Below are 13,218 nucleotides of genomic sequence, written 5' to 3'. Positions count from 1 at the left end.
TCCTCCAGTAAACGAGCCCAGCCACCCTTGCGTGGCCCCTCTGCTGGCCTCAGCTCCACGGTGTTCCAGCCAGCCTCCCAGGATGTGCTCCTGTTTGATCCCAGCTGCCTCCTCTTGATCTTATCTCCCAGTGCTCGATGCTTGGTCTCATGGATGGCCCCGCTCTCGCCCCCTTTGTGGTCCACCAGCTCTGGGGTTCGTCCTCCCCTGTCGTCTGGGCTTGCCCTCATGGACTCTGACTCAGCATGCCCCCATCGCTGGTGGATCAGCCGCGTCTTGAGAACACTCTGCTGGCTCACAGGGGTACATGTGGGCACTTAGAGCCCTACTTTAAAGTGACGGGAATGCTCTGCCAACGTATTTGGACATGTTCATTGGGGACCAGGAGCCTTTGAGGGAGTGGGTTGCACCGAAGAAGACCTGTACCACCCCTTTTGCTTCTGATGTCTCAGGCACCTGCTCCAACTGTGCTTAGAAGACAGGGCTCTGTGAGGCCAGGGCACTAATATAAGGAATGCCATTTCCTAGACTGAAGTACATGGTCTCGTACAGTTCTAAACTTGGGCTGGGAAATAGCCTTCTCCTATTGAATATGGAAAATTTCAAGTGATTTTTAAAAGAAAATTATTCATGGTTAAATTAATTGAAAAGACCTTAAAGAAGATTAAGGGCTTTCTGGAAGACATTCATTTCTATCTTCCAGGGCTAAGTGAGCAGCATTTCTTACTGTGACCATGAGAACTATCACACATTGAACATTTCCATGTGTCTCTCTAATTGGGCATGTTTAACATTTTGTATTTTGTCAGCAGGAAACATAATTACCTACTCTTGGGCTTTTAAGTGGTAAACCGGGGAAATTTTAGCTGGCTTCTGCTGACGCTAAAAACATTAGAGAGATGATTTCAGGAAATCATTTCAGAGCAGGGGGCTTGCAGAAGATTATGATCCTAGAGCAAGACTGTGTTCTTTATCCCTCCCAACTCATGTTTGGAACTATTCTGTCTGCTTCAGCACGTCTCTGCCCTTTGCTCACTGCATTCATTACAGATCCTTCTCTCAAAATAATTTGTTCTCGCATTCTCTTTTTCTCTTTCTCCTTCCTTCCCAGTATGCGCCAGGTACTATGCAAGTTTGAGAGCTGGATGGAGATGCAGAAGTCAGAGATTGAGAGATACAGGGAGATGCAAAAGACCTTTCATTAATTTTACTGAGAAGGCAGATTCTGTAATACTAATGTTCTGCTGAGTCAGCCGGTGCCTCTGTCACCCACGTTGTGACACCGACTGGCGTTAGCGCTCTGGTTCTGGCCTTTGTAAGCCATTTCCTTGGTGGAAGCCGGCACTTGCCAAAGTTTCAGCGACATGAAGAATTGGAAGGGGAAAGAGTAGAGAGGCCCCTTAGCACTTTGAGACCATGACATTCGGAGTCCCACAGGGTGCTGGCGCCAGCGAGAGCTGATTATGTGCCTCTCTTGCCATCCCCTGTGTTCAGTGGCATCACACTGGGAACTTGCCATGGGTTACACCGCAGAAACTGGCAGACATCGTGGGTCAGGGCTTATTTGCTTCAGATACAGTTGTCCAAGCGGCACATCACCCAGAGGCCCCCAGCTCTGAGAAAGCCCACAAATACTCAACGTACTGGATGGATAAACCAGGAGGGGGAGAAAATTTAAAAATTTTCCATTTTAAATATTAGAAGGCTATTTCCTAACCCATTTCTCTAATTGTTTTAGGCTGTGTACTTAAGCCTAGGAAATAGAAAATAGAGAGAAAGTTCTAGGAAAATACGGTGTTTGGACTTCTTTAACTAGTGGCAAAGAGCAGGGGAGATGCAAGGGACCTGGAGTATGTGTGCGCGTGTGCGTGCACGCGCGTTTCCTCCTCTTCTCCCGGTGTACTAAGCTTGAGAGGCTGAATTGGATTAACTGAGACTGTCTCATCTGGTTAATTCAAATGTAGCGACCAGTGGCACCTCTTTGTTGGTGAAGACACTCCACAGCCTGTGTAAATACAGCTCTGGTGCCATGCAGGGCTCAGACGGCCACAGAGCTGAGGGCCCCATGCAAAATAGCCACCCCCCCCCCCCCCGCAATTTCATCCCAGATCCATTCAGCACCATCTCTCTCCCACCCTACAATTTTGACTTCAAAACCTTCCAGAGTATCTGGATCCAGCCCTAAGCTTGTCATGCTCCGAAAGTACTAGTTCGCTTTTCCTCTAAACAGAAAGGCTCTTCACTGGTAGGTCCTGCTCTCAGCCAGATGTGGTTGTGACTGTGTGACTAAAGTGACTCACAGTGAAGAGCCAGAGTGACCCATGCACAGGGACACCTGCAATTGAGAGAAAACTGGCTCTTCTGGGTTCTTCTGAGCTTGGTTGAAAGTTTAGCAGATTCACCTGAGCGGGAGCCTGTGCTTCTCCCCGCCGTGTGCCAGACTCCCCTCCGCGGCTCTGCCGGGGACTCCAGGGCACCGCATAAGCCTGGCTTAGTCGCCACGGGACTGTCTGCACCTTTGGTGAGAACAGAGCCATGTTTGAGGTCAGAAGTGCTGGCTGGCCGCTGATAACAAAAATTCCAAACCCCAAAGCACAAAAAGTGTTTTGTTTTTCTGCACAATGTGTATAAAAATCCAACAGAAGGATATATAATGGTGAGAAGTAGTGGGGAAAAACTGACCTCAGCTTTGGACATCTGAATGTAGTTCTCCATTTGCCACTTACTGGGAACGTGCCTGTGCACCAAGCACTTAGCTGCTGTGAGCCTTAGTCTTCTCATCTGTAAAATGGGATGGGAATTTTTGCCCTGCCTTATTCATTGCTGTATCCTTAGCACCTAGAACAGGTGTCTGCTACTCAGTCACCACTCAACACATATTTACTGGTAAATGAATGGATAAATAGGAGTACCAGGAGAACTGAATGCAAGCACTTTGAAAATTATGATACACTATAAAATGGTAGGGGTTTTCATGGTAATTGTGTTTTGAAAGGAAAACAGATTTTTTTTTTTTTTTTAACCCTGGCTCAGTGCATCTATCATGAGGTTTTGGAAGACAGAAAGGACGGATAAGGCAAAGATGCCTCTAGGGGAGCGTGTTTCTTGGCTTTGGCTCCAAGTGTCAACCAAGGCTAACATTCTGCAGACCTCTGAGCCAGACCGTGGAAGCCCCTGCTGTGTTTCCTGTCATCACACTGCGTCTTAGACCTGAGATTTGTCTCAGGGAGAGCTGATGGCTGTGGTGACGTGGTTTCTTTTGTGTTGCTCATGGCTTCCTCTGTTTAATTGTCCCTCATGAGGCTGGATTGTCCCTTCAGAGCAGCTCAGCCAGCTATAAACCTCCTCATTAACCAGGCTGCGGGGCTGCCCTTTGCCACTGGAAGCGCTCTCCCCTTGTGGGCCTATTATCTGTCACAGCGCACTGTGGAGGGGCTGAGTGACTGGAGCGAATTCCGGGGTAGGTGGCTTCTCCGAAACCGAGGACAGAGCAGAACCGGCTTTCTGGAGCCCCCTCAGCTGTGTCCTGCCTCAGAGCCATCCCTGGGACAGCCTGGCAGAGCTCCACAGTATGACGAAGTGTGCCCTGCCCTGTGCAGGTGGCCTGGGAGGGGAGGTGCCTCATGACTCCAGTGGCAGTTTCAACTTTGCCACTGGCTGGACATGTGACCTTGGTCACGTCATTTACTTTCTGGGCCATTAGTGAACATACATTTGATCAAGGGGCATTTAAGAAGCTACCCTTTGAGCTTTAAGTGTGGGAAAATGGCAGAGATTCTCCTCACCTAGTTGGAAGTTTAGTGTGATTTTCTATAAGGCTTGGCAAGAAATCAGAAGGTTTGGGGACCACTGAGTTATCCACATTCTGCTTTTTTTGGATACGTAGGCACAAATAATCAAGACTGAGTTATAATTCCCACATTCTGACTTAAATAAATATTAGTATCATTGCAGTTTGACATCAGCAGTAATTTTTATTCAATCTCAAAATACCTCCCTTTAACCACTCGACAAATCTATGCCTCGTGTTTTTAGCAGTTGAGGATGCCAGCTTCCTCACAGACTTTGGGAAAAAAATCCGTGGAGAGCTTTGGCTGCTTTAGAGTATTATGGGAACCTCCTCATATTTACTACTTATTTTAAAAAAGAAAACCGATAGATGGGAAGGATACACATATGGCGCCTCTTGTCTTAAGAAAGCCACCAGACACCCTCACTGATGATGTTAAACTAACCTCCACATTCCAGCGGGTGTGGAATGGGTTTGAAGTTACATGGAATATTCTGACCTTTACTACACTATTATCCTGGATATTGGATGTGGAAGACCACGACTGTGCTTACCATGAACTTCTTGAAGTCAGACTCACAAGTTCATGGGCTGCACGACATACAAAGAAAAATTAAATAACAGGTTTAGAAGCTGGAAGGGACCTTAGAGATCATTTTAGTCCAGATGAGGGACAGAGAGGGAACACAAGTGTCCCCATGTTTGGTCAGAGTAGAGAGGGGACGCCCACCCTCATCCTGAGCCCAGCCCATCCTCAGTCCCAGTGGGGCCTCACTCTCATGAGTCAGGCAGATCTGGGATCTCCCAGACTGTGCCCCTCAGGGTCCCCAGAGCCACGGTGCTCGCCCACGGGGCCACTATGCCAGAATGGCCCTGAGAGGCATGGTCAAGTAAAGCCCTGCCAGAGGTCGAGCCTGCGCCAGCCCCATCGCTCAGTGTTAGCCCGTGGAGGTCATGGCTCTGGCCCTTTCTGGCCAGCCCAGGCCCTGCAGCTGAGATGTGCACTGCACAGGCTCCGGGCTGTGCAGCAGGAGCCCAGGCCCCGTCTCCCACAGAAGGGTCTCTGCGTTGGCCGGGGAGGCTGCAGATGAACGTTGGCTGGTGGACGGTATGATGCACACGGACTTTTCAAGAGCCCCGCGTGCTGTTAGCCCTGAAGGGTGGGGTGCTTGCCTGCTGTGAGGTCAGAGACCAGAAGGACCCAGAGGCAGTTAGTTCTGGGTGGCTCTGTGCGGGACTCTCCTTCCTCCTGCCATTTCCCTCCTGCTTCCTTCTCCCCCTTCCGTTACCCTTTTCCAGTGACCCCCTCACATAGCAGCCCTTCTGCAGAATCAACCGCGTGACTCATTGGATAATTCAACGTTATATAATCAGAATTGCTTTAGACCCTTAAAAGCTTTGCATCGATTGCTTTCACCTTCAGGGTCATCCATGTAACACTGAGTAGAAGAGAAAAGGACTGATGTATGTTCAAGCGGCTGTAGGAGGTGGCCATTGGCAGTTTGTGATCCCTCTGTGCAGGGTAGCCCCACTCCGTCCTGGGTGGGGCGGGTCCTTGGGCAGCCTTGGCCTGGTGGAAGTAGCTGGCATGCTGTGTGCTTCCCAGGAGATGGGTCTAGTCTCCTGTGAGTGTCCGCATCCCCTGCAAGAGCAGGGTACCTGGCACCTATCCCTCATCAGTGCCATCCACTTTACCAGCGGGAGGCATGAAGGTCTCACTGCTTTAATATCCACATTACCTTAGCCGGAGCCCAGTCTTACAGAGTGACTTCAGGCTCTTCCTTCCTCTCCTGAGCCCTCCTTCTCTTGATAACCTCAGGGAACCAATCTAAGAGGTCACTTCTCATTACAGGTTTCTCCTACTATCTGTAAGTTTGCTTTACCCCACTTCACTTTTATGAGAGATGGACTTAGTACGGTACCTGTTTTCACTAACCACAAGAAATCCCAAGAGGATTTTTGCTTTTAGGAAATGGTAATTGCTTCTTTGCCTTACACCACTTTGGCTTATGAGAGGTTTCCGAGGAATGTTCTACCTTCAGGAACACTCTACCTTCGGATAGCTGGGGAAACCTAGCTGTGCTCCTTAGACTTGGGGTGTCAGGAGTCCCCGGGGGACCTTGTTCACATGCAGATTCTGATTCGGCAGGATGGGGGTGGGGCCCGAGGGCGATGCTGATGTCTCCCGTCCGACGACACAGTTTGGGTAGTCAGGGTCATTGGTTCCTGGCTCTTTGCAGATCACGGCACACCTGGAAATGTTTGTGTGGCACGCCGGCCCGGCCGCTGTGGCCCCCTCAGGCCCAGGGGTCAACATCCCACCTGAGGCATGGAGTGGCCGAGGTGCACCTGCTAAGGGGAGAGAAAAGAACCCCAATGCGATCAGTACCCATGGGAGTCTGCATGTAGTCTTCTCTCTCCTCTTGTTATTGCGGCGCCGCCCCACGGTGCGGCTGAACGAACGCGGCCCACCCTCAGGGCCCGGGAGCGCTGCTTTCATCCGGCACTGTTTGCTCTGGGTGCAGAGAGGAGGAGGCTCTCTCCTTATGTTACACTCAGCTGTGGTCTCCACATGCCCTGTTGGTGGCTTGGGATCCCAGGATGCCGTTTTTTAGAAACATGGCTCTGTTGGTGTGTGTGTGTGTGTGTGTTTGTGTGTGTGGACATGTGCCCAGGTATGCACAGATGTGTGTGCGCACACAGCCATTTTTCCGAAGGTACACCATCGTGGCAGAGAGCTGAATGAGTTCTTGCATTAGTCACCTCCTGTGCCCAGAGCTCCTCTTTCACACAGCTGGGCTTCTGTTTCTCTGCAGTGTGTCCTCTCGGGGGACTCTGGGAACATTTGTGGCATCTGCAAAAAAGGTAGAACCTAAAAAAAAAAGAGAGAGAGAGAGAGAGATGGGGTCTCAGAGCGTTCCATCCCAGGAGGCCACTGTCCAGCGAGCCGTGGTAGAGAAAGGCAGACCTCTTTCAATGCCGATAGATGGCCCACTGCACCCTCTTCTCTGGACACTATGTGTCTGTTTGCCTGACTTTACATAACTGAAAGGGGCCTCTCAAATGGTCTTCCCAGAACAAAGCAAGTCTGTTTTGATGTCTCCTTGCTGTTAATAGAAGAACTTGCAGCTGGTAAATGACAGTTTTACTAAAATATTTACTAAAATATGCAGTGGTGTCTCTGTCTTGGCACCCACCCACCACCCACCACCCACCATGAGCTGGCTCAGGCAGTGTTTGCTGAATGAAAGGACAGTCTGGTGTCCTCAAGCCTCAAGCTCAGTTTAGCTGAAGCACCCCTCCTTTCTCTCCAGGTCCATATTCAAGCCTTTCATCTTTGTTGATGACGTAAAACTTGTCCCCAAAGCACAGTCTCCTTGTTTTGGGGACAACGACCCTGCCAAAAAGGAGCCTCGGTTCCTGGAGAAGCCCGACCGCCGGCATGAGCTGTACAAGGCCCACGAGTGGGCACGTGCTGTCATTGAAAGCGACCAGGTGAGCTTGGCAACGGGCCCGCGGGGGTGAGGTGGGGTGGGGTGGGGAGGGGCAAGGCCTCGAGAGGGGAGGCAGGGGAGCGGTTATGGAGCTCATCATTTTCCTCCTCACCAGCTTGCCTCCTTCCAGAAATCCAGATACCCAAGGCCCTTCCTAGAAGGCTGCTGTTAATTTTTCCAGCCAGTCTCTAGAATCCAAATGAAACAAAGCCTCCACTTGTGATGTTGTTCCAGAACTCAGTGGGCTTGAAATATCCCTCTTTCATTTATTGTTTACCTGGGAATAACAGAAATGTGCCGTTCTAGTAGGGATAACTGCTTTCCTGCTGTCTAAAAATCTTTGTATACTTTTGGGGGTAGAAAGTTGTACAAGATGGCAAAATTTTATTTAAAGGTGCAATCCTGTGTTATTAAAAAAAAAGTAATCCTTTGAAAAAGTTCTGGAGATGGATGGTGGTGCTGGGTGTTCAACAAGGCGAATGTCCTTATGCCACTGACCTTGTACACTTAAACCTGGCTAAAACAGAAAATTTTATGTTATGTGTATTTTACTATAATTTTAAAAAGTTTTAAAAAAAGATTCTCAAATTTCCAGTTTTTTAAAAAAGTTATTCTTCAGTGTGCAACTCCCCACCCCACCCCAGCCTTGCCCAAGCTTTGGTAAATGAAGTTATAAGACATCAGTTCAAACAAGACACACGCCCTGTCTCTGCCCACGGCAGCCATTAGTGATGGGTCACCTATAAAACCCACGCCTCTGTTTTGCTGAAGGGCAGGGCAAGGAACACGGTAGTTAAATGCCCATCTGCCTCCCACGCATGTATTTAACAACTTGAAACAGGTCCCGTTTGTCCTGAAGAAAGGGACACCTTGTAGATAAATTGGTGCCTACATTTGTGTGGACTGGGTGAGCTTCTTTTCTCCTGCTTAGCATGGTGGACTCTATGAAAAGCACAGAAAGAAGGGCAACATCAACAGTAAATCCAGGGGAATTCAGAAAGAATCTCAGAGAAGGCAGCCTCGCTACTCCTAGAATTTGCTTTTCCGTGCCACAGAAACGAGCACTGGGACGTGTCAAAGTCACGGTGTTTTCACGTCCACCGTGCCTGCCGAACGTTTCCCGGGAAGTGTGAGCGCGGCCACCACGCTGCACGGGGTTTTGCTCAGGGCGGTCCACCTCGCTTCCCGACTGGGCATGTTTTCTAGGCGGAGGACAGCAAGCCCCAAAGAAAAATGCCCCTTGGTGCATGGTTTTATGGCTGTTTGGCAACTAGAAGGCAGAGGGAGAAAGGGCCGTGTGCTTGAACTATTCTACACAATATGTCAGAGAGATGAGACTGATGAGGTTGGGTGGGCTTTGACATTGAGAAATGACCATTGGTTCGAGTCAAAGCCGTGTTAGGAAGTGGTGAGTGTGGTGACAGCAGCTTCTCCATTCTGGGACGAACTGGGCAAATGAAAGCTTTTCACGGTCATCCACCATGAGTGAGTGGAAGAAATCTCCCCACCTCAGAACGAGAGTGAGTTGGGGGATAGGTGTGGCACGTGTTTATTCGCTGATCCATTTATTCATTCCACAAACAGTTATTGGGAATGTCTGCTGTGACCCAGGCATTGGAGCATAGTGATGAGCTCAGTTCTCTCAGGAGACCATGGTCTAATGGCGGACGCAGGCAAGTCGACAGACCCGTATAAGACAGAAAAAGAACAGCCATGGCCGAAGTAAAGGCATCGACAGGGAGCCCAGAGGAAAGGTTCAGAGAAGCCTGGAGATGGGTACAAGTTGACAAGTGCTGAGAAAGAGCAGGGCGCAGTATCGTGGGTTGGAAGAATGCAGTTAATTCAGTCTGGCTGAAGGGAAAGGAGATGTGGAGGCCATGGCAGGAGGTGAGGCAAGCAAGAGCCTCGTATGTTACACAAGGCCTCTCCTGAGTGTGTCTCAGGAGGCCGGACTTTATCCTGAAGGCAGTGAGGACCTAAGGACGCCAAGCAGAGGAGTACCATAACCACCCTGGCATTCTAGAATGATCCCTGTAGCAGTTGTGGGGAAAGAGATTGCATGGGGTGGGTGGGCCCCTGGGAGGCTTTCTTGTCCACTGTAGTGACCCGCGCTGTTTCCGTCCTTCCTCAGGAGCAAGGTCGCCAGCTGAGAAAGACCATGCTGGAACTAGAGAAGCAAGGCCTGGAGGCCATGGAAGAAATCCTGACCAGCTCTGACCCCCTGGACCCCACCGAAGTGGGGGATCTTTTCTATGACTGTGTTGACACGGAGATTAAGTTCTTTAAGTGAAGTAAGCATTCCCTTTCCCCTTCTTATTTAAACGTTCCCACCTTACTAAATTACCAGCAAAACAAGCCACTCTCCTGTGTGAGTAAAATGAGAAAGTTCAGATGTGTTAAAGTCACACTCTTGTGTTCTGCCTTGAAGCTCAACAACGACCCCTTCTCCTACCACGTAGCTTCCCTTCTTTTGCAATGTAACGCGTCTCCATTTGCCTGTCGTTCGATTGTATGACTAATTGTGGATTTTCAGCTGCTCTCATTGCATCTCAGTGTCCGTGGACACATTAGCCTTCTCACGGAGGACGAGGGTTCATCAGGCCTTGGAAGGGGGCTCCACAGTGCTAAGTGTGCAGGAAAAGCAAAATCTTTTGGTCTTATTCTTTCTTTCAGTACTGGTTTCTTCCGGGTTAACAAAAGGCCCAGGGCTCTCGTGTGTGTACTTGAGGGAGAAGCTTCCAGGCCTCCCTTCACATGGGTGCATGCCTGTCATGCAGAGTTCTCCAGATGTGTCTGCTGAGGGACACAGCCAATGGGGAGGAACAAAGGGGGCCCCTCTGTGGTCCCAGCTCATCCTGATCCCCGTGATCCCAAAGAGCCTGTCTTCTCTACACTGCGCCTCGTGTGCGGGGGACCCACAAACGGCCCCTGCGCAGGAGAGCTGGTTAGGGGAGTCAGCTGGAGGCGCCCACGGTAGAGACTCGGAGGCAGCCACACCGGGGCCTCCCTGCGTCACCGCGCGGCTCTCCCCAGAGGCCTGCGGCTCTCCCCGCACACGCCCCCCCTTGGACGTGGCTTCGTGTAGAAACGATTTCGGGCTTGGTGATGACCATCTACGTCAGGATTAATTAAATGGCTCTGTGGCACAGTTCCACCCCACAGGGCTGCGAATTTCCCCAGCTAGCGAGGGAAAGAAAAGGAGAAACTCCTGACTGTTTAGATTTCAGTTAAAGTAGCTGGAATCTGAGCAGCGACTACATGATCTCAGCAGAGACTTTAATTAAACTGATTTGTTTCCAACGTCGTGTTCACACGGAGGATTTGACTTACCACCAGAGCATAGACGGGCGTGTGAGGACCAGATGGGCTCAGCGTTGGGAAGACAGAGGGCAAGGAGGTGACAGATGGATGCAGAAGCATTTCGCTGCGGGGTGGCGATCCAACCCCAGCCTTCCTGCCCAGCTTGTTCAATCCCACAAAGCTGCGTAGGATGCAGCTGGCTCTCCCCGCCCTTCCCTTTATTCCCAGTAGCTGCTCTTGGAATGAAGGTAGCTGCAGGGGGCAGGTGTAGGGGGGCTTCGCCCCAGCCACTGAAACTCTCAAGCACTGTGAAATGCTCCGGGGGCGGAGATGATGAACAGACGCGTAAGCAGGTGTGGCCGCTAGTGGAAGGACGGCCCCTTCCTTACTCCGGCCTCACCCGTACCCAGTTGGGCCCAATCACGCTTTGTCACTGGTAGGAATTTGCAAGTGGAAATATTGTGAGCGTCAGTAATCTTTGAAGTGACCTAGGGTCAGTGACTCTGCGCCGAGAGCGGTGCGCAACAGGCCAGGCGGGCTGGAAGGGACGGGGTCCCACACACGGATGTGGGCACGGAGGGCCATGGGGCTTATCTGAACACATCTTGTTCTACTGACCTCCCTTTAAGGGTGTGGGTATCAGAGCGCCACGAGCTTTTGGGCCAGCAGTTTTGTGAATTCTGTCTGTGAAAGCATAAACGGTGAGCGCTAGCTGATGGGAAGGATGTTTGGGTCGACAGAGTTACCACAGCCGTTCGTGGTGACTTGTAGTTGCTGAGTCTCATCCAGGGCTTTCCCTGTTGATGAACGCAGGGTCTCCTCTTAGAGGGAGCGGCCATCCTCAGAGCATCAGTTTACAGATGCTAAGCTCGGGGGGTTCGTGACACAGGTACTTCGCCCCTCCTCAGTCCACCTGCTCAGTGGTTATTTAAGACAAGGTGATGTGGAAAGCCACCCTAAAATTTCACCACGTGGTTTCACCTCCACCTGTTATAGAAACATTTCATCAGACCTGACACGTCTGAGATACCAAGGTGATTCGGGGTTTTATCAAAAGAAGTCTAGTGAGACTAAATTACACAGAGGCCTGCTTTCATTGTTATGGGCCAAACAAAGGTCATGGATCACCCATCCAGCCTATGCCGTTCCCTAGCCACTGTGAAGTGGGAAATACAATGGCTACTTCCGTTAGGGGACATTTGTCCAGCATCTCAAAGAAGGGTCAACCCTAAATGAGAATTGTCTTAGCTAACACTGTACACGTCACAATTGTGATGCCCCTGTCTTACCACCAGGGGGCGTGGCAGCCCTCCATGGCACAGCCTGGCAGAAGTTAAATGGGGCTGGGATGCTTCCATCCCGCTCGGACGGGGTCTGTGTACAGTCAAACCCCCAATAATAGCAGTGGACGAATTCTTTGTGCCTTGGGGGCTGTAGGGAAAGACAAGAAGAGAGTAGGGAACCTGCTGATGCGGCTGGACTCACTTCTAGTGACTTTTATCTACTGAGGTCAACTGCTTAAAATATGTTGTTGGATTTTGAGCAGGCTGTTGGCAAGATGTTTCTTTTTAAATGCTCCTAACAGACTCTGCTTTTGAAAAATGCTTATCATTACGTGGATGATTTCTTTACCAGGGATTGCTTTTCTAAAGGCAGTGTGGGGAAATGAGTATTCAAGATGAACTATGAAAGCAATGTTTAAAGGTCAGTGTGTAAATAAGCTTCCTGAAATACCATTGGAATATCCATTAAGACTTGGATGGGGGAGCTGTGCATGCTTTGTGCAGAAAGAAGACATGGCCAGGATAGAATTTCTCCCCTATTTCCATGCCCCATAACCAAACATAAGCTACTTAGTCTTGTCTAGTAGATGGGATTTACCATAGATGAAGACAGCCCTCATCCCCTAAAGGTGAAAGAGGCTGCAATAAAAGTAAATTAGCAAAGCAGAGTAGTGCTCTTCATTCTTGGAGGTTGGTTTGGAATTCTAGGTAGAATTCTAGGTAGAATAAAGATATACTTGAAATTATGGTGATTCTTTAGTGCCCAGTAACATAAGACCCAGTGTTATTATTAGGAAGAGTCTTTCTTACAAGCTAACAGAGCAGGTGTATGCCTATTAGATATTAGCAGTGAAGTTTCTTCACTACTGGGTGAATGGTTAGGTATAAAAAATAATTACCAACCAGGCAAACCACTTTGCTCGCTAACTTACATCGTCCCACCTTAGTGCACGTGTTACACCGCTCTGGCTGGCCCAGCAGGGAAGCCAGGTGGGACCAATGTGTCTGCTAGGGAACCACGAACTGCATTCTTGCCTAAAGAACAGTTAAGTCATTTGTAGGGGAGGTGTTCAGCTGAGCTCTCAGCTTTAGGAAGGAAGCACATGGAAGGAGGAGGGAGGGGAGCCTGGGCCATTCTTGTGTGGCGGGTCACATGCACGTGTTGTCCCAGCACCACCCTGTGCCTCCCTGTGGCTGTGACATTTCATTCTTCACAGTCCCAAGTCCCAGCTCCCCTCCCACGGCTTGTGGCAAACGTGCCTGATCCGGCTGACTTCAGACATTCCGAAATGTCACATGCAGATTTCTCATGGGAATGAGTATGTACATGTTTGCAGTCATGTTGTGAGAA

The 13,218-nt window shown here is 50.0% G+C and overlaps 1 protein-coding gene across 1 annotated transcript in view; it reads left to right on the top strand.

Moving 5' to 3' along the window:
- Positions 1 to 10,881, top strand: part of SCRN1 (secernin 1) — a 59,139-nt gene extending 48,258 nt beyond the window's left edge. The window contains exons 7-8 of the mRNA XM_036074480.2: positions 7,105 to 7,285; positions 9,416 to 10,881. Coding sequence (XP_035930373.1) covers positions 7,105 to 7,285; positions 9,416 to 9,574 — 340 coding nt within the window. The 3' untranslated portion in view covers positions 9,575 to 10,881. The remainder of the gene's footprint in view (positions 1 to 7,104; positions 7,286 to 9,415) is intronic.
- Positions 10,882 to 13,218: the final 2,337 nt, after the last annotated feature.

This window comes from Halichoerus grypus, chromosome 12, assembly GCF_964656455.1.
Source record: "Halichoerus grypus chromosome 12, mHalGry1.hap1.1, whole genome shotgun sequence".
In the NCBI taxonomy this organism is placed as follows: Eukaryota; Metazoa; Chordata; class Mammalia; order Carnivora; family Phocidae; genus Halichoerus; species Halichoerus grypus.
The sequence above is the reverse complement of the archived record's forward strand: the minus strand, read 5'-3'. Positions and strand labels throughout refer to the sequence as shown.